Genomic DNA, 21,544 nt, shown 5'->3' on the forward strand with positions numbered 1-21,544 from the left:
GGGAAATTTTAAAGGGTCTGAATACCCATACCCACTGTATATATCCACCTTATTTACCTTAAATTACAATGCCAAAGTAAGTCAGAGGAATCATTATTAGGCATTATAGCCATGTAAAAAAAAAGAAAACCATTTCATCAGCCAGGCTTTATGAAAATGAAAAGTTTTAAACAATGTTAAAATGAAAGGAAGAAAGAATGAGCTTATTAATCATTGTCTAAAGCCAAAGCCTCCACAACTGGATACCAAAGACAACAGGATGTCTTAATATGGTATATGTATAAAATAAAATAAAAACTTATTGTGAATTTATTGTGAATTATTTTAATAAAAACCTTAAAACTATGAAGTGTAAAAAAAAAGCTTACCACTTTCATATTGTAAGTAGATTTATTTTATAACAAATTAACGTAAATTTTTCAGATCAATTTACTATACACAAATACAGCAGATGAACCGCAAACCAAGGCACAGTCTGAAGGAACACCGAAGCCTGAATAATAAAGATTTGTTGCGCAAAAAAGTGGATAAATCACAGGGGATTTCAAATACAGTCCAACAGGTACAGAACACTGAGCACAGAAAATCTCATGTGAGGATGAAGATGATCAGCTGTGTGTCAGAAATAAGTGAACTTTTTAGGAATCAAGTAATTCACTGATGCCTAAAACCTTAAGTCACACTTCCCCCTGGAGTCAGGAAAAGGTATAACATATGTGTAGTGTGTTCTGATAAATGGCAAAAGGTTTCTGGCTAACATAAAGATTATTCCTTTCTTGGATGAAATTACAAAACATGTTATGACAGCATATCATTTCTTACAGTATATTTTGACACTTAATGTTTTTTTTTATATTGTTTGACATTTTTTTTGTAAAAATACAATTATAATCAGAAAACAAAATAGAATCCTACATGGAGATCTTGCTTACATCAAGGCAGATGAAAACCAACTCAGCCAATGAACAAGCCTCCTGTAGGAGTTGTGGAGGAAAAATAGATTAGATTTCAATTTTGATGCACCAACAACAGCCAAGGTAAGCATAACTTAAAAACAAACTTAACTAAAATATATGACGGGAGAAAAGTCTTGTACCTGCAACTTCAATGCTCACTCCAGTTATATACTGGCTATCATCTGAGGCCAGGAACGCGCATACATCAGCGACCTCTACAATAGAGTGATGCACATAGAGACACAAGTGTCACTATATATTTTTTTTTATTTAAGAAAAATTGTGACAGGCTAGAGCGTACATTATAGATCAATAAAGCGACTAACCTGCAGGCTTCCCCATTCTGCCCATAAGAATAAGTGGAGTGATCTGTAATAATCAGCACAAATAAAAAGATAAGCAAAATGCACTAGAGTACACAAATGTTCAATAAATAATATATATTTTTTATATTAATAATAAATACAGTAAAGATTTCTGTCAAGTCTAGCTTGTTTAACATTTATTGAAATGCACCCATGACCCACCCATCTTAGTCAACGTACTTGCCTCTCAAACCACCATATATACACCAATTCTCCAGAAGTTCCCCCAGTAAATAAATATGTTAAACACACTGAAGAGCTCCACACTCTTGGTCCGATATCCACCTTTCATCTGTACAGTTTTCCTAATAAACTTTTTACTCAAATACTTTAATCTCTTACATAGATCTCCTGAATCCTTAAAAATATAAAAAGCTCCCCCTTGTGGTTTGACGTATGTGCATATATTTTAGAAATAAAATAATTCCTAAAAAGATAGACCCTTAATGATGCTTTGTTGGTTTTTATTGCAAACTTTCTCAAAGTTTGAAAGTGTTCATTGTAAAACAGCCTTTTTTCATATGACAACATTAATCTTGCAAACAAATTAAAACCTGTGCACTGTATGAGTGTATGTAGTATACTCATTTGGTCCAATGTTTTAATGACATTTATGTCTATAAGTGTATGTAAAGTTTGGACCACAAGTGTACATGCAAAGGCACAGAAATCAATATTTTTTTTTTATTATATCCCCTTTAGGGTCATGTTTGCTGACTCAAGAAACCATATTTTTTGAGAATAACAAAGCATCATTGTTGTAATTCATTCATAGATGTGCACATATTATTAATGACATTAAGAAGTAATGATGTCGTACCTTATAAATAACTTTCTCTGGCACCTTGTCCGTCATAGGCGATTCAATAAATCCTGGAAGGATGCAGTTACAACGAATCCCATATCTGAAATATCAAAAAAAAAAAAAAAAAAAAAACACTTTTATTACTAAAAGCTACTTACCTTCCATTTCATACATCCATTTTACTTTAATGTCTTAAGTTTCTGTTTAAAAGCAAACAAACAAAAAACTCCTACCTGCTAAGTTCTTTGGCTGCAGTCCTAGTCAGTCCCTCCACGCCAGCTTTAGAGGCTGAGTAGTTGATCTGACCAACGTTTCCCACCTAATGACAGCCAAGAACAACAATACCAAAAATCTATTTTAACAATGGCTATTTTTAGTTCTGTTAAAAACTGGGCAAATGAAAAAAATTATAATAATAATACTAATAATAATAATAATAATAATAATAATAATAATAACAGTAATATAGCATTTTAACCTCACATTTTACAGGCACACTTCAGGTCATACGAATGAAACTTCAACAACTTCAACAACTGATTTTTCATTACAGTTAATGTGCATATAAGCTTAAATATTACTCACATTTTCAAGGAGTTACTGACCTTGCCCACTATGCTACCCACAGTAATGATGGATCCTTTAGAAATGCCAGCAGCAACAGCTGCTTTGGAAACAGCTTGAGTTAATAGAAAAGTACCCTGGAAGAGAGAACAGTGTTTTAAATATAACAACTGAAAATTCATTGTGTGGAAATTCATTCATTTGTTAAGAATAATAAAAACAGTACTGGTGTTTGTTTGTACAAAATATGACATATTATAGCTAGATACATTGTTAATAGGTGCAGAAAACCTAACGCACAGCCCTACAGTCTCCAAAGACAAACAGTATCAAAAGAGTCACATTGAACACCCTAGTGAATTTCATTGTGATCAATGTGGCAGTTGTGGCCAGAAGGTCAGAGAAGTGGCCTTGTGACTGGAAAGTCGCTGGCTTCAATCCCCTTTACACGGCTAAAGTGACCTTGAGTGCGGCACCTAACCACCAATTGCTCCCTGGGCACTCTTAGGGCTGCCCACCACTCCAGGACTGTCTGCACAATTCCCTTAGTGTATGTGTGCTTACAAGTTAGATAAAAGCAGAACTCAAACTCATATCATTGCTGCCCAAATTAATGAGTACCTCTATTTTTGTCAGTTTTTAGTTTTCTCCATTGTTTAAACTCTGTAGCTGTACACTGTGTAAATAAATCTGGATGAACAGACCATTAGAAATGCTTTCAAATTACTTTAATTACCACAATTACATTACTTAAAACTCTTATTTTGGATTAGCTTCCATTCAAAAGTTAAGAAAATTTCTTCTCTCTGCTGTAAAGTCACTGTTTTAAAGATACATGTTTTCATTGGACAGCAACGATATCTGTGCAACACAAATAGCAATGTGAATAAATGGTTCTTGCTCTTCTTTCAGTCAGTTTGTCAACTTCCTGCTTTGCTAGAACTGGGTTACTGTAAATGTAAAGAAGAAACATTTAGTATTATTATGTAAACATTATGTGACACCCTTTAAACAGGACTGTTGCCTGTGTAAAAACAGGGTTTGTCCTCAGTGTCATCAACTGATTTACTGAACAAGTGTATTTTTGGAATAATAGATCACGTTTTACAATCTGACAAAAGAAAGTGTACTTTGGCAGATAGCAGGAGAATGCTACTTTCCCAAATGCACAGTGCAATCGATCAAACTTGGTGGATTAATAATGGCACCATTATCACATTCTTTATTTAAAGCTCATGTCAATTATGAGGTAATAGTTGGTGTAGTTGAATATCTGAAGTGCTGTCTCTGTATGTATTGCATACAATACAAGTAGGTACCTTGAGGTTAACTTGAATGACCTTGTCGAAGTCCTCCTCAGTCATATTCATCAGGAATTCATCTTGAGTAATGCCAGCAGCAGTTACACATATCGAGGGTGGCTGAAAGAAATGGCTCTGGAGTGCCATAATGTAAGGTATATTCAGTGTTTGCACATTTGTATTTCGATAATGTTTTTTTTGCTACACTCTCACAATTATTGGTAATGCACTGATAAATTGTTCTTTGTTACAGCTAGCAAGTTATGGGGATGTTTATATTTAAACAAACGTATTAGGATATACATAAATAAAATAATACTCTAAGAATATCCACAGTTTTTATGTCATATATTGTACCTGTATAGTATTCACTAGTCTTCCCACACTGTCCTTCAAGGACACATCCACTCCTAAGGCCATGTGCTCCTGCCCTTTGTGGTTACGTGACAGGAGTTCAAGTGTTTCATGCGCAGATTCTTCATTGCGATCAGCTACAACTACAGAGGCACCTTCTGAAGCAAACCTCTGGCACACTGCCCTTCCAATACCACTCCCCCCTCCTGCAACAAAAAAAAATCAGATTCTGTGTAAGAATCAGAGGCAACGTAACTTATTAATTTTAATTAAAAACATTTATGACTTAATGTCAATAATCTCACTGGGCATTTAAACTAATATAAAAAAGTTTAAAATATACACACTGTATAAAGTACATTTTCAAGCCTCACCGTACGTACAATCAAAAAGCTGTGTACAAGCCCAACTCACACAATCAGACCAAACAATCTACACTATATAGATTAACGTATTTGGACACCTGCTTAATGGAATTTAAAAAGAGTGTGTGCTGCCTTTGTTAGAGTAACTGTCCGCACTCTCCAGGGATAGCTTTCTACTTCTATTTTGATTGCATTTTGCAAAAAGCAACAAGAGTGTTAGCAATTTTAGGACATTCCATCTCATTCCCAACTTCTCAATTCATCCCAAAAGTATGCAGTATTCAGAGAACACAGTTCCACTGCTCTACAAATCAATTCTGTGTGGAGGGGGCTTTATATCCCTTTAGCCTACGACTGGCCTTAGGCCTGGTGCCAATTTTTAGCATGCTTACCTGCCACAGAGAGTCCTATGGAAGCCCATTTCCGCCACCTGAAGAAAAAAAAAACGTCCTCAACTAAGTCATAATTATGAGATAGAAAAGTCATAATTATGAGATACTAAGTCATAATTATGAGATACTAAGTCATAATTATGAGATAGTAAGTCATAATTATGAGATAGTAAGTCATAATTATGAGATACTAAGTCATAATTATGAGATAGTAAGTCATAATTATGAGATAAAAAAGTCATAATTATGAGATAGAAAAGTCATAATTATGGGATAGTAAGTCATAATTATGAGATAGTAAGTCATAATTATGAGATAAAAAAGTCATAATTATGAGATAAAAAGTCATCTCATAATTATGACTTTCTATCTCATAATTATGACTTTCTATCTCATAATTATGACTTAGTATCTCATAATTATGACTTTTCTATCTCATAATTATGACTTAGTTGAGGACGTTTTTTTTCTTCAGGTGGCGGAAATGGGCTTCCATAGAGTCCAATTCTACTGGCAGTACAGCAGAATTTGGGGTCAACACAAAGCTTTGCATGTTCTGAGTGCATGTCTAAGCACATTTGTTGAAAGCATCTTCTAAACGCCATTAATCTAAATGTATATTGGTGGTTGTTGTGGTATTCCAGACTGAAAGGTTGCTATAAAGGATGATAAAGTGTTGTATATGGGGTTGTTACGGTATCCCAGATTTCTATGATTACTGTGGTATTACTCAGTTGTTGCCAGATGGGTGCTACTGTTGCAAGGGTATTGCTGTGAAATCTGCTTTTGGCTTCTCTGGTGGTTGTACTTGTGTTGCCAAATGGTTGCTGCAGTACTCTGTGTGGTTGTTTTATTGTTTCTTTTTTTTATTTTTTTTTATTGTTTCTAAACTGTTACAGTATCTTCTATTTCCATTTTTAATTCACTACATTATTTCACTAAGTTTCGTACCTTAACCCCAATGCATTTTTATGTGCTGCATCGTTACTCATTTCAGTTATAAAAATGTTAGCAATCATTCCAAACCCACATCATCACTGCTGTGTCAGAGCAGTAGATGATCTGCACTGTCAACAGGTTTGATGAGGCTCCTCTTCACTAAAAGAATGAAGCGATGAAGCTGAGTCTTATAAGAAGACATTTTGCAAAATTTTCCACTGCTTTCTGTAATAACTACATAACACCGTACTGGGTCTCTGGTACTTTGCACGTCTGGTCTTTTGGCACCTTTTCATTCATAGGGGAAATAAAATCTTACAAGACAGAAGAAGCATAAAAAAGTAAAAAACTAAATAAAAACACTAACGTTACACATAAAGTGTGACTAGTTTCCCCTTTGCCCTATATTTTCTTTTAGAAAGTGTTTACACCAACTGCAGTAAAAAACACTACCTGACTAAACCTTTAATCTTTAAAGAAGTTTATGTACAGGTTAAACCTGTGAATCACTGATTATTCTACCTTAAAGGAGTTAAGGGGCTGGTTACCCGTTCTGAATTAGTACGTTACATGTGTTTACTCTTCGCTTCGAGGCTTTCAGTCATGACTGATAGTTCTAGTGAGTTTATGGTTTAAAGAACCGTCATTAATGACACCGTGTTAGTTTTAAAAAGTGAAATTTCATGAATTAGAATAATAAAAAAGTCACCTGACACAACAGCCAACCTTGATATGAGTCGACAGGGCGCCGCCATGTTAAACTGCAAACAGCACAGTGTCCACTAGAGGGCAGAAAACACAGCAAAAAAAAAAAAAAACATATTCTGTGACATTGTGTAGAACTGGTTGTGGCTATGAGTGGTAGTGGTAATTTATTTAAACAGTTATTTATGATAGAGTCATATTTCCGTTCAGATTTCTGGTCTATATAAAAGTTAGTGAGATCTTACTATGAGATTCTGGTCTTCAAGCTGTAGCCTTTTTATGTTGCTATGGTTACAACCAGAAACTAAAGCTAGATATGGTACGGAGAATATATCAGCACTTCAGCTAGGGCTGGGCGATATTACAAAAAAATAAATAAATAAATAAATATATATATATATATATATATATATATACAAAATCCCAATATTCTTTAAATATCAGCAATTTTGACGACACTTACAAGTTCTTACATAACAACTGCATTGTTTTTATTTGTGAACCAAAATTACCATTTAACTAAGGCATGAATTGCACTTTTCTAGAGGAAATGAGAACCAACAGTTAATCCAACAATCCAACATAAGAATGAAACAATTCAATACTACAATTATCGTAAGCATCATAAAACTGAATTTGATAAACTAATTAAAAGGTAAATCATTTAATTAAAACCATTCTTGGCATTAAATTATCTCACTGGGCCTTTAAACTAATATAAAAAGGTTTAAAATTTACACAATGTATAAAGTACATTTTTGAGCCTCACTGCACGTTCAATCAAAAAGCTGTGTTGGTAGTAGTTAATAGTTAATCCAACAAAGATGGTCTACTTGCAGTGTTGGGAAGGTTACTTTTAAAATGTAATCCCTTACAGATTACTGATTACATCACTCAAAATGTAATTTGTAACATAATCAGTTACATTACTTCAAGTGAGTAACGTAATCTGATTACTTTGGATTACTTTAAATATTGTCGTTTTTTTAAGCCTGAATGAATGTAGCAACCACATATTGCATATTATTCTTTTATTTTTCTTTCCAGTTAACAAATAGATAAACAAATAAAAAAGCCTTTTCAATCACTCTATAAAAATACTTATGAAACCATTTTATCAAACAATTTTATGAAACACTTCTATAAATTGATAATAAAACAATTTAAAACCAAACAATGTAACAACAACTGTAAGCTATCTACTTGCAGGTTTGCCACCAGTGTTAATTTTGACAACAAATTTTGATTTAGTCTTAGTTATAGTCTTGTGACGAAAATAGCATTTACTTTTAGTCACAATTTAGTAATTTAGTCAACTTAGTTTTAGTCGACTTAATGTCATAAGAATATAGTCTACTAAAATTACAGTAAATTTAGTCGACTAAAATGTAAAGGGTGTAAATGTAAATGCTTTTTCATCAGTTCCCTTGAATTATTAACTCTACACTTATATGAAATGAAACGTTTAATAACCACTTGAGTAATATTGTTAATGTTTGAATGTGAAATATATTTATATATGATTTAATGTATATTATTATTATTATTATAGGTGTGTGACTATATATATTTTACATTTAAAATTTTGCTCTAGAAATCAGGTCATAAAACAACTGAATAGTTAAATTATAGTTTAAACAGAGCTGTAGATGCAAAAACAGCTTTTAAATGATCTAGTTTTATCTCCAGCAGTAACCCAGCACACCTACTGGAGCTACAGTCTATAAATGAGATCAAAAACACACCTTCACACACTGTCCTGTAGAGATGCTCTCAGGATGTACTGAGAGACTTCATGAGTTAAAGTGAGAAACTGATGAGAAAGTGCTGTAAGGAATTTACACAGACTTTTGGGTTCATAGATTCACTTATTTTATTGTTTTATTTTCGTTGTATTATTGAGTTCCTTTCTGACCTGTTCCTGCTTTAACACTAGCTATATCTTTCCTAGTGTGAGACTAAACAGATGATCTGATCTTAATGAGTGAGTTCTATGTTTTAGTGCACTGCCGAGTTAAACACATCAGCTCATGAAATAACATCAGCATTAAAACGCGGATCTCTGCATGGAGATCTGTGTGACTCTGGTCTGCAGAAGCTGAACGATTAGTGGTGTTTTTACCGGAGATGGAGTCGCTCCACGCGGTTTACACGTTATCTTGTTTTTCGCGTTATCTTGTTTTTCGCGACGTCAAAGGAGAAATATATCGCCTCTCCTCTCTCTCTCTCCCTGCTGAACACTGTCGAGTTAACTTCCAGTCGAGCTCCGTAACGACAGTTTAATTCCCGGGTTTGTAACTGAGCGCGCGGCGCTCCACCTTCGCTAAAGTAGCAGTGATTGGATCTCTTCCTAACTGGTCCCTACCTTTCACAGAACTAAATCAGTTCTGATTGGATTTCGTCCCTGCCAAACATTTTCGTCTTGTTTTTATTCGTTGACCAAAATGTCAGTTAATTTCGTCTCCTTGTGTGTGCGGAGCCGCTGTCTGCCCCTCCTCCCTGTGTGTGTGTGTGTGCAGCGAGATGGGACGAGGGGCAGACAGTTCCCTTTCATATCAGAGCGATTTCACCGCAAAATGTTATTTGCGTTTTGTCAGTGTTGGAAGAGCAAAAATAGGAAAGTACCGCAATGTAATCCTTTAATTTTAGCAGAGTAACTGTAATCTGATTACCATTTATTGAAGCAGTAACTGTAACGGATTACAGTTACTTAGAATTTGTAATCTGATTACGTAACGCTGTTACATGTAATCCGTTACTTCCCAACACTGTTTATGATCTACATAATCAGGGGTTCACTGTCCAAAACTGAAAAATGGGACGACTATTTCACAAGTAAAAGTAAGCAATAAACAATCATTTTATAGAACATCTCTTGTTTTTATTTATGCACATTTTCTAAGGTGTGTGAAGTTACCCATTCAGATGATGCTTGCAGCTTTACATTTTATTTGGCTTTTTCTTCACCTACCAAATCAAAGCCATAATGAGTTGAGAAAACAACAGGTCACAAGATAAAGGGGGGAAATATAAGGAGACAAGAAACATTAAACAATAAAATAAAAAAAACACGCACAAACGAACAAAACAACTAGGGGTAAACAAGCTGTATACTTGCTCAAAAGTTGTATGACATTAACATATGTACAAAATCAGTTATGGTGTGGCTTACGGTGAATTCTTTTGCACCACAAAATATGTTTTTTTTATGGTCAAGGTAACCTACATTTGTACCTGTAATTCTAATATAGTGAATTTCTAGGAATAAAGTCAGTTTGAAGATGGTAATAAAACAAAAGGACTCATGTAGCTACATCATAGCACTGTTGGCATTTTACAGGCAATGGAAGGCCATGGTTAAGAGTGCCATTGTTGAACTCTGCCAAATGTAAGACTTAGAATGGTATTGAAAAGGCATATTTTCTTTACAATTAAATAATTAATTTAAATACAGAACTAGAGTGTCAAGCTACAAAACATCACCAATATTTTATGTGGGCTAGAATGTAAGTGTGGGAAGGAAGTTGTAAATACTCAAAGCAGGAGTATACGCTAATACACACCCAAACACAAAACTCAAGACAGCCCCCGTTCACCTTTTTATATGAAAACTAAAAAAAAAACAAGAATAGGTTTTTTGCCCCCAATAGGGGATTCTTTAAGTTCTTCTTTGTAAAAGAAAATATATATAGCTTTGTGTGTTTATACACACAAACTGTGTGCCTGCGCGCAAGCGCAAACACACACACACACACACACACACACACACGCGCGCGCACACACAAACTACAGCAAGAGCACTGCTTTGCCTTAAATCTTAATCCAATGCATACATACAAAAACATTGCTTTCTTTAGTCTTTTGCCCATTTTTTCTTCTGTTCATATTCCAAGTCATTTGTGTCATCTAGTGCAGTACAGAGTGATGGCTCCCTTAACCATCTGTGAGAATATGTGCATGTGTCTATTCCCACTTCAGTTGGATGTTTAACCAGAGTCTGAATCACTAGTGTCTGATGAAGAGGACGAGGATGAGGAGGAGTCGGAGCTGGAACTGCTTTCGCTGAGACGAGAAGCCTGAGCATTAGGTTCTACCACACTGGGTTTTTCCACTAGTTAGAGAGAGGGAGAGAAACACAGGGTTAGACCAAAATGTCATGTCAGTTTGTGAAGTTGAACATGAACAAGTCCACACACGTGTGGTATCTTAAAATGAGACTCAGTTGCCCAAAATCTGCTTCATTTGAATGTCCTTACCTTTGGTTTTGGGAGGCTTCTTAGCGGAATTAAGCTGGCCACTAACGTCCTGTAGTCTCTTTTCTAACTCTCTTTTCTTCTCCAGCGCCAGTTCCTCACGGGACTTGCCCATGCCTTCCTTCTTTGCTACTGCAATACACAAAAACCTGGCTTAAAACTTTGGAAACTTTGTTCCATCCCCACCAAACCATGAAACAACGAAGAACAGGATGAAGCAGACCAGAGGGAACATGTTAACCAGCCACTAACAGGAATCACATGATCTCTCAACACTGTTAATAAACAAATTAAAACCACTTCAGCTACTTTAAGGAGATCCCAAACAGTTTATAAAAAATTAAGATAAAGTTTTTAGCTCTGTCTGTAGGAAAGAAGGTGAGAGTGGACTTACCATATGGCTTTCGAGGCTTCTTGCGTAGACACATCATAACGTAGCGCTCTAGTTCCCGTAGCGTAGATGGCTTCAGGGTTTCAAAGTCTATTTCAATTTCCTCAGGGTTGGTGTCACGCAGTGAGGGCTCGCGTGATTGAATGATGTGTACAACACGTCCAAGCTTCTCGCCAGGGAGCTTGTTGATGTCTAGGCTCAGCTGCCGCTTTTCATCGTAGCTCATGGGGCCGTTCTCTTCCTCTTCTTCTGAATCGTAATGGGGAGGAAAAATTGGGGCTTGAGGGACAACAGGTGCTTGAGACTTCTTTGAGGATCTGAAAAGGAAGAAAAGGACTTAATGAATTTCATACTTTGTAAAGAGCATGGGCTTATAATACTTCTGACATATGTGCTCACAGCACATGATAAAATTTTATATTGTATACATTATTTTTGGTGCTTTCATTTCCTTTGTCAAAAATAAATAAGGACCTAATATTTAATAAAACCTACTTGCTCTTGCTCTTGCTGCTCTTCTTGCTAGTTGCCTTCTTGCTTTGTGTGGACGATGCAGCTGCCTTGCTGTTACTTTTATTTTTTGTTGGCTTTTTGGTTGTGATTTTTGGGGCCTTGGGGGGTCGGATGACCACCTCCTCAGTCACCACAGCCTTGCTTCGCTTGTGCTTTTCGGTCTTCTTTTTCTTCTTCTTGTCTTTCTTCTCCTTCTTTTTCTTTGGCTTGATGATCGGGTCAGAGGAGAGAGCAGCCAGCTGCTCATGCACTGCCCTCAGCTGTTTAGGTAAAAAAAAGAAAAAAAGAAAAAAATTAACATCTCTTAAATCAAGCCAGTCTTATTTTAAGGTTTGCCTGCTTTTTTTTGCCTTCATGCAGTCAGGTAAAATCCTAATATGATCTGATTACTGAAAACACTTGCTGATGCAAGCTGTAAACCATCTCTAAATAACAAAAATTATGTAGATATCCCTACTAATTTGTGGATTTATCAAGAATACAGGCCTTCAGTCTGCACATACAGAAACCTGTATAAAATCTCCAAAGAAACACCCTTTCATTGGAACAGGGCTCTCTTTAGCAGCCCCACATGAATCAGCATGGCCAGTACCAAGCTAGTGGACTGAGTTGCAGTGGGGGTTGTTATCTTTGGAGTGAAGGAGCATCACTAAATGAATTCATGAATAACAGAGTTTTAGATTAAAATTTCTAGATTACAAACATCAGTACCGGACTTAATCATTGCATCTGTGGTTGAACGCAATTCAACACCATTGTAAATGTTACAACTTCTAATGTAGGCTTTTAAGACTAGCACAGATTCTAGCAATATGGGAATGGGGTTATGGAACCTGGTTGTGGATGGTTTCTTCTAAAATCAAGTTTATTAAGAGAGTCCTGCTTTTTTGACAGTTTGAATTATTGATTTGTTTGATTGAGGGTTTGATTGCATTCAACAACAAAAGCATTATTAAGGTGATAGGATGTTGGATGGTCACCACCCCACTTATCCCAGAAGAACTGGGTGGAGCATATTCATATTACCTAAGCTCAGGCTTTAGACTGCTCTAGCCAACACCTGGAATTAGGTAATATGTAATATGTTCATAATATGTTCATGAAGTGTTATTATCAGTTTCTACCTGCTCCTGAAGCTGTGCCAAACGGTGTGCTCGTTCCTCCTCACTGTCTGAGCTGGCCTCACTTTCACTTTCACTGCTCGCTTCACTCTCTGATGATGAAGATGAGGAAGAAGAGGAGGATGATGAGGAGCGGCTGCCTAGTTCCTCACCCAAGGATGCAGGGGGTGCAGAATCCAGCGGCTCATCTGGCATTTTGGCAAACTGGAACTCAAAGATATCCTAAAATATAAATTAAGAAAATGTTAAGACAATGTTAAATATTTAGTAGTAATAGCTTACTGCTACTCAAGATGACATATTCTGAAGAAAGCATTTTTGCCAAAACCAAACCTGAAAAAAAACTGTCAAAGGTCAGACACTGAATACTGTTTTCATTAATTTCACGTTTAAGAGAGACACTAATGTGCATGTGGAATGCTCTATATTTGGTGGTGACTTGGGTTTCTGACCTAACATATGGCACCCAAGGGCCACACTAAACATACAACTGTGTGGATAGTGAAGTCATCTTTAACACTCCTTATCTGTGTCTTTATGATAACAAATGTAAATCGCCAGCTTTTAAGTCCACCAAACTATTTAATTTATAGTTCTGCTTGAACAATGTACATTTAGTGGCACAGGTGTTGTAGCCACAATTTCTTTACCCATGTCACCATGTGCGGTGTAATGTAAAACAGAAGTCACTGTTCAGTTTAAACTATGGTTTAGAATTCACAGCTTGGTGAAAGTACTGTACTGTACAATGATACAGACAAATGGTGCTATGCGTGTTAACATTGGTTTACAGCTTAAGGAAGCACATACACACCCCCCCCCACCCCAGAACTTATACAAAGCTTTCATATTCATCTGTCCATTATGCTGTGAACAGGCCAATTACTTTTTAATACTTAAACACCAAATCTGATTAAACAAGATGTCTGATAAAACATACAGATGTGTAGGGACCCTGGAATATGCACATTACCTGTAGTCGTCTGGCCATAGCCACCACTTCATGGTCAGGAGGGTTGTACTTATAACAGTTGGAAAACATCAATCTGATGTCTGCTGCAAACTGTAATGCTTCTGTGTACTCCCGCTTATCCATTTTTTTCTGCAAAGTAGAACATTTGTTTTAATTATGATTGCTAAAACATGGTTCTGTATTACTACCATATAAAGTAAATATCTAAAATAACAAAGATAACACTATAGTACCTTTATTGTGCTGAGGTCCATTGGATTTTTGATAATCTCATGGTAGTCAAGAATCCCCAGCGATAATGCATCTACCGGCTTGTAGAAAGGCCATGCATACGTTATATGCTTCTTTGACAGCAGTTCTTTTAGAATCTCATTACAGTAGCGCAGCTGCTGACTAAGCTTCACCCGTCGCATTTGCTGATCCTGAGAGTCCGGTAGGTCTTTCCGAGGTGGCTTGATTGGCCGGCCACTGCCTCCACGTCGTGCAGGGGCTTTCCCTCCAACCAGGCCTACATTACAGCCCATGCTCAGGCTTATTGCTCTGTTGGCATTGACCCCAAGGACAGAGTGGTTGAGCAAGGATTCTTCCCCACTACACATACCTAAGCCCATTCCCCCAACACCAATGCTGAGGGACATGGCGGTGGTTGTAGGGGTGGTGGTGTCAGCCTTTCGCTTGACTCCCTTTTTCTGAACAGAAGAAAAAGAAAAGATAAGGACTGTGCTGTGATAAATTGTACCAAAACTATGGTCTGCTGTGTTGTGTAAAGTTATTTAAATTATGACACTAAAATCACTTACCTTTGCTGTAGGCTGAGTTGGGGGTAGACCCAACAATGTAGGGGCACTGTGGGCAGTGGGAGGCAGACTCTTGGCCATCAACATTTGTGGTGGGGCAGAGAGAAATAAGTCGGGAGTGTCTGGTGTTTGGGGAGAGTAAGCAGGCTGTGACACTGACGATACAGCTGGAACCTGGTGAGCTGTTGTTAACCCTCCTGAAACTGGAGAAAAAGTAACGTCAAAGAACAATTTTTGGTACATTTTTGGTCCCCCAAATTGCCAAATTAAATTATTCTTACTTGGGGTTTTGCGGCCTTTGCTAGGCTTTCCAGTCTTGCCCCGTGGGACAGGCCGAGGTAATTCCACCTCCTCTGAAGGCATCTGTGCTACCTTCTGCAGGAACGCCTTTTCCAGACACTGAGCCATCATAACTATGTCATCTGTCGGCTAGAGGACAGCAACCAGTGATTTATTGATCAGAATGTTAAAATCAAGCTACATTAAGCCCAAGCCACTTTTTACAAATTTATACTTGGATGAAATAACTTTGTGAAAGTCTGAGAGTAATTATTGACATTTCAAGGAAATTTTAAATTAGCTTTTAACCTAAAATTTACTTCCAAAAATGTCAAATCATTGAAACTGTGAATCTTCATATTGAAAACATGACTGACCTTGTTATAGATGTAACAGTTTGTAAACATTGTGTTAAAGTCTTGCAGACATTCAGTAGCACTGCGATAGTAGTTGTTTTCCAGTCGTTTCCTAATGGTTCCCATATCCATTGGCTCCTTGATAATTTTATGGTAGTCCTGTGTAAAAAATAAGAGCAAAAATATAATAATAATGTACAATAATATAATACACACACATACATTATATACGTATATGTGTGTGTATATATATATATATATATATATATATATATATATATATATATATATATATATATATATATACACATACATATATATACATATATATATATATATATATATATATATATATATATATATATATATATATACATATATGTGTGTGTGTGTGTGTATACTTGAGCAGGCTAGACAACCAGTATAATCAAGCATGTCAATGATGGTTGATGGTTGACCAAGCATGATGAAATTCAACATACACTTTGCGGGTGGATGCTGTTAGTTTACCAATATATGGTACGTTTTAAATTAAAACATGCTTGAGATGGGTTTTCAGCAGAGATGTAATCTACGTTACACTACTTACAGGCAGGTTGAGCTTCACAGCATCCACGGGTTCGTGGAACGGCCAAGCAAACTGGTGCCTCCAGAGAAGCTTCGTGACAGACTTCAGAAGGAACTGCAGCTGGTTGGTCACTCGACCCTCCCTGCTGGGATCCTGGGTAGGAGGCTTATGCGGCCCAGAGGTAGGGGCTTGAGAGAGTACAGGACCCTCGAACCCCTCGTACAACAGCGATGGCTTGCGGATGCGTTTACCAGCACCAGCGACAGGCAGCTCCATCATTGTCACTCCTTGAACACCCATATTGCTCCCGGCCATAGAGCTACAACGATGAGAAAGATGAATCAAAGATCCATTTATTTTTACGGGTTAAAAAGAAAAAAAATAATTATGAGAGACACAAAAGTATTATAAAAGTCAAGAACCATTAACCTCTACTGACAACGTGGAGCAACACAGGATTAACTCTGCCTCCATAATGTTTACATTAATGACGCTGGTTGCGCAATTCTCGCGAGAGGCAAAGGAGACACCGGGCTCAGAATACCAATACAAGAAACGCTATTCTGGCAATAGCGAGTATACCACAAAATATAACTTTATTGTTAATGTATAAAATCTTAGTTTTAAAACACCTTAAAAAAATGTAGGACCACCAAAATACTTTTAAATATAACAAAATATAAGAAATATACAAGGCGCTAGTTAAAAAGAATGTTAGAAAGGTCTTTCCAAAACCAACTGAAACCTGAATCTGAAAACACCTTTCAGGTCGTTAATTAATTAATCTGTTTAACCCTTAGTAGTTTACATTAATTAATGCAACTGCTTTTAATATTTACAGAGTAACATGTTTTCATAACTGTAGCAAATCATGCTTAGATCGAATGATCTGAAGTAACAAAAACATTACAACATGTGAAAATGTACTTATTTATTAATAAATTATGTTCAGGTAAAGACTAAAACTTCGCCATTTTTTTGTATTTTAATTGCTTTTAATTATTAATTACCTTTACATAACTTATGCAACTTATTCAATGATACAAGTTTACAAACAAGTGACAAGGGAAATGTACTTTATTGGAAAAAAAATTGTCAGATACAACACACACACACTACAGAAAAAAGTGTAAATATACCAGAAATCAACTGGTTAAAAAAAAAAAAATACTCAGACAAAGCCCTCTTTGAGGGGGGGGGGGGGGGGAGAATTAAAAAGTACAGCCATGGTTCATAAAGAACTAAAACAAAACGGGATATACAGTTTTATTTTAGAGATACAGACTATATAGAAAGCTTATTTAAATTTGGTAGTTTTTAAGCAATGTAAAAATAAGGAAATAAGAACCTTTAAGTTACCAAACCCAACCCGTCCCAAGTTAGTTACTTGCAGCACAGCAACAGTATCTATGACTTTGTTGGTAAACAATAAGGTTAGTTTGTTAGCTAGCATTAGCTAGCCTAGCTAACGCTTACTGACCCACGTGCATTTTCACTTACCAATACCAAATATAATTTAGATTAATGTCCCGTTTACTATCGCCGACTTTAAGACATGCAGTGATCCAACTGATGTCGGTAAAACTGTTAGCTAGCTAGCTACTGAGCTACCCTAACTTACTACTTAACTTTACTTACAGAATAGTTACTGGTCGTTAAACGTAAACCACACCCGGGTACGACTTAACCCCGATACTTATAGGCCACAGATCTCAGTCAAGAAAGATACGTGACATTTTCTTACGATTCACTGAATGATAGACAGTGAGGTAGCTGGTTAACTTCAGTCCAAGATCAAAAGTGAGCCCGGGTCCTAACAGACGCTGTGTGGCCAGCGAGCTTTCCGCCTGACCACAAATCTATCTAATTTGTACACAAACCTGGCGGCGCCTCATGTTCAACATATGACGACTGTTAATTTCCGTACAGAGTAATTACAGCTATATAACTTACTTTATTCCAAATTAAGTAACCAAGCCAACTAACCACCCAGGGCAACAGCAAACTGGCTAGCCAAACAACGATGACGCCTGCGCAGTAAGAGTCGTACTTCAAAAACATTTTTAACGTTATGACACCGTATTTTGCGTTTTAATAATACTTGTATGAATAAAAACGTGTAGAAAAATAAACAAAAAATAAAAATGAAATATTAAAATCAAACAAAAAGGAACAAAACTTCCCGGAACCTGCGGCGAAATGATATGATGCCGGTATAACGGCAAAAAAGCCGAAAAGTCACCTGGAACAATTTTCCAACTACAATATCGGTTCTGACGGCAAATGTTGCGTCAGTGGATCCTGCGAGTACCTGTCAAGGGGCGGGCTTATGGCCGTCTCCATGAGGATGGATCCGGATTCTGTTTGGAGACCTCAAACCGCCGATCCTCCCGACCTCACTTCCTTGACTTCCTCTATTCTCCTGGTCACGGCTACAGTGAAATGGCGACGCAAAGGCTCCGCCCGACTCTTTATAGACCAGCCGACAACTCCATTGGCTAATGTAACTAGGCCCACCCACGCCCACACTCGTTCTATACGCCGATTAGGCCGTCAGTCACACTGAACGCCACGCCTCCACCGCACCAGCACACGTTTCAGAAAAGCAAGTCAGAAGAGTCCGTCTCAGCGGAAGGTCAAATATGTCTCACTTCTTTAATACAGTCCGACAGTGAAGGCAGAAACATCAGAGCTAAACGGCGCTGGGTGAACACCTAGTGTTAGAGACCGTTTACTGAATGTAGCCTGTATATAAAAGTGCGCTTTGGTTACGTCAACCTGGTTCACACACACACCCTGTTGATTGGTTACACAAGCTGAGAGGACACTGACCGGGGCGGGCTCGTGCTACACGATTGGCTCAATGCGCGAGTCACGCGCGCGCTTCCCCGCTCTGCTTTACTGCGCGCGCAAAAAGCTCCACCGTCACCAGTCGCCATTTTAAAACAACAAAGTGACATTTCAGAGAACAGCTCAATTTAGTTCTCTACACCAGAAATACAGCATTTATTACCTAAAATAATAGAACAACAAAACTTCATACCATAAAAGCAAAATGCCACCACTCCAACGCTAAACAACAACATTATATTAATTATTCCTAAGTTACCCAATACCTGAACCTCGTCCTTCTTCTAGTCAAGATGGCCTACGACCGCGTGTACCATAAAATGACGCAGCAGCTTTGGCGCCTGAAACGCTTTCTCTTGTTAAAAACTAACAACAGAAATATAGATGATTCGACAGAAAATTTACAAAATGAAGTAAAACACTGAATCTAGACAAAAGATTCTCAGCCTCTTAGAAACTAATATGGTGGTTAGCCAACACAGAAGCTATAGGAACAGCAAATAACACAGACCCTAGCTTTCCCCCTTTTTTGTGTTTACGAATTAAATCAGTTAATTCTTCTAGATTAATCTAACCTATATAATTACATACTAGCGTTTTCTTTCTATACAGGAAGGGCCTACCCCTAAGTACTGCATATAGGTTACAACACAATATATAATGTAACCTGGCTGCCAACCAGATCACTTATCAGTGCTGAAATATCCTATTGAAAATTTAGCTACAATTAAAAAAAACAAACATTGATTTGATAAGCTACTCAACATTTTGCTTACAAATAAGTTAACTATTGTGACCCATCCCCCACTACCAAGGTTAAAGAGCTGTGTAATAAAATCAGTAAAATGACTGCATTTTACTAGTAAGTTAACTCTTCGTTAAACTATAAAATTGAGTCATCCTACAAATAATATCTCGTCATTGCTGCATTTCATATATTAAATAAAGTCAAATTATCATATTAAAGCAACCTGAAGACAAGCTCGACCTTCTATACCTCTATTGAGGTTGAACAGAACAAAACAAAACAAAAAAGGTTAATCTTGCGTTAAAATCCTCATGCTTGAAATATTTTCCCTTTTCTTCTCGTCTTCGACCACGTTTCTTTAATCAACGCATTTCCTTCAAACATGTCCGACTTCTTCCCCATGCACTGGGACCCGGGCAGGGGGAGGAAAAGTCATGTGATATTTTTAGTTTTAGTGTAAACCCGGATTTAACAGAGTTTAGAAGTCTGTAGTCAGCATACTCTTATTTTGTCCGTAGAAAAAAACGAAAAATACGATCGGAATTAAGAAATAAATCCATATCTCTGTACAAATTAATGTGTCGACATCCTCAAGGAAGCTTCCAGAACAAAGAATCTGTGAGCAACGTCACCCGCGCTCCGATTGGTCAGAAAAATCCCGTGAATCACTGCCGCGTCTCAATCCGCCTATAAATTACTGATAGATTTAGTCTTTAAAAGTACTTATTTATCTATATAGTGTATTTTTTTATATATAAAATCCAGGTAGTAGCTGCTGTATCTCGAAGCTGAATATTAAATAATCGCAGTGTTTTCTGAAGCAGGCTGTGAGGAATCATGGCGACCGTGTTCTTTTCCTGCTCCTCTGCCGGATTTGGGGAACACACACCCCCACCTACCGGAAAGCAGCTGCTCACAGATCAGCTGGAAACACGTGGCTATTATAATTAATCAGGCACTACATTGTTTTTACCACAGTAATACTAAACGCTAGCTCTAGATTAAATCATCCCTTTACGTTCTTTAAATGCTCATAAGCAATATCTAATATTTTTAAAGAAATATAGCAATTCTCCAAGATTCATCTAGGAGTAACTTTATTCATGATCATGTGGTTATAACCATATAGTGTTTTTACACACATAAGCAATTCTCAACTAGGCTTAAGTACAGCCTCCACAAAGCAGATTTGGAGGTGCATGTACTCCTTTTTGGTTTGTTTCATGTGCTCAGTGAGCAGAATTTACAATCAAACTTTATCTTTCATAATGTTTAATTTAAGTTTAGTTTATGATTCAAAAGTTCAAAAGCTCAATGATTCAAAAGTTTAAAAACAGCAATGTTGGGCGAGTGATGGAACCAAGAAGGGTCAAACGTGGGCCCTACCTACCTGGGTTATACACTGCATATGGGAACCGTGTGAAATTAAATTAGGAAGCCCAATTGGGTCCCTGTAAAAACACTTGTACAAACCTACTTTGAGACCATGCTTCATCCATGTAAGCACCACATGAAAATGTTGGCTGGGACAACTAAGTCACCTAAATGAAAAGGTCAGATTGAATTATCCTGCCCACAGGTTCAAGAGAAATGTTCAAAATATACTGATATACTGATATCTTCTTTTGCACCTTATTATCTATACAAACCTTTTCTGTATTTTGGTTTTAGAGCTTATTTGATGCAAACAGAAAATAATTTGTAACTATATTTGAATTACATTACCTGACTTTTCTAGTGAACGGCAACAACTTAACAGACAGATATCGAACAATGACATACTATGAAAAGTGTCAACTGTTTCACAGCCATTGATCAGCCATTAATAGGCTGGGTGTGAACACTGGCAAGGATGCTCAGAACTATTTGCACCTCCACTCCAAACCCAAAGACAGTATGCTAATTCCCATGACTTGCTTGTAGATATGTAAATGACTGATATGCAGATA

General features: G+C 36.9%; 2 protein-coding genes across 3 annotated transcripts; both read right to left on the reverse strand.

Annotated features, from left to right (window-relative positions):
- Positions 1 to 371: 371 nt before the first annotated feature.
- On the reverse strand, positions 372 to 8,887 carry hsd17b8 (hydroxysteroid (17-beta) dehydrogenase 8). Of its 2 annotated transcripts, none has more exons than XM_022682978.2 (10): positions 8,869 to 8,887; positions 6,751 to 6,823; positions 4,349 to 4,551; positions 4,010 to 4,126; positions 2,732 to 2,827; positions 2,360 to 2,445; positions 2,142 to 2,226; positions 1,283 to 1,325; positions 1,097 to 1,171; positions 372 to 974 (listed from the first exon to the last, which is right to left on the reverse strand). In XM_022682978.2, the coding sequence occupies exons 2-10, from the start codon at positions 6,794 to 6,796 to the stop codon at positions 955 to 957; spliced, it is 771 nt and encodes a 256-aa protein (XP_022538699.2). In that variant the 5' UTR covers positions 6,797 to 6,823; positions 8,869 to 8,887; the 3' UTR covers positions 372 to 954. The 2 variants fall into 2 exon arrangements, with proteins under 2 accessions (XP_022538699.2, XP_022538698.2); XM_022682977.2 differs by lacking the exon at positions 8,869 to 8,887 and adding an exon at positions 6,992 to 7,053.
- Positions 8,888 to 9,605: 718 nt separating this feature from the next.
- Positions 9,606 to 20,475, reverse strand: brd2a (bromodomain containing 2a). The gene is made up of 12 exons (XM_007253068.4): positions 18,309 to 20,475; positions 16,019 to 16,316; positions 15,451 to 15,588; positions 15,076 to 15,223; positions 14,798 to 14,997; positions 14,231 to 14,686; positions 13,998 to 14,126; positions 13,028 to 13,246; positions 11,886 to 12,163; positions 11,394 to 11,707; positions 11,003 to 11,131; positions 9,606 to 10,857 (listed from the first exon to the last, which is right to left on the reverse strand). The coding sequence occupies exons 1-12, from the start codon at positions 18,338 to 18,340 to the stop codon at positions 10,733 to 10,735; spliced, it is 2,466 nt and encodes an 821-aa protein (XP_007253130.2). The 5' UTR covers positions 18,341 to 20,475; the 3' UTR covers positions 9,606 to 10,732.
- Positions 20,476 to 21,544: the final 1,069 nt, after the last annotated feature.

Source organism: Astyanax mexicanus, chromosome 3, assembly GCF_023375975.1.
Source record: "Astyanax mexicanus isolate ESR-SI-001 chromosome 3, AstMex3_surface, whole genome shotgun sequence".
Lineage (NCBI taxonomy): Eukaryota > Metazoa > Chordata > Actinopteri > Characiformes > Acestrorhamphidae > Astyanax > Astyanax mexicanus.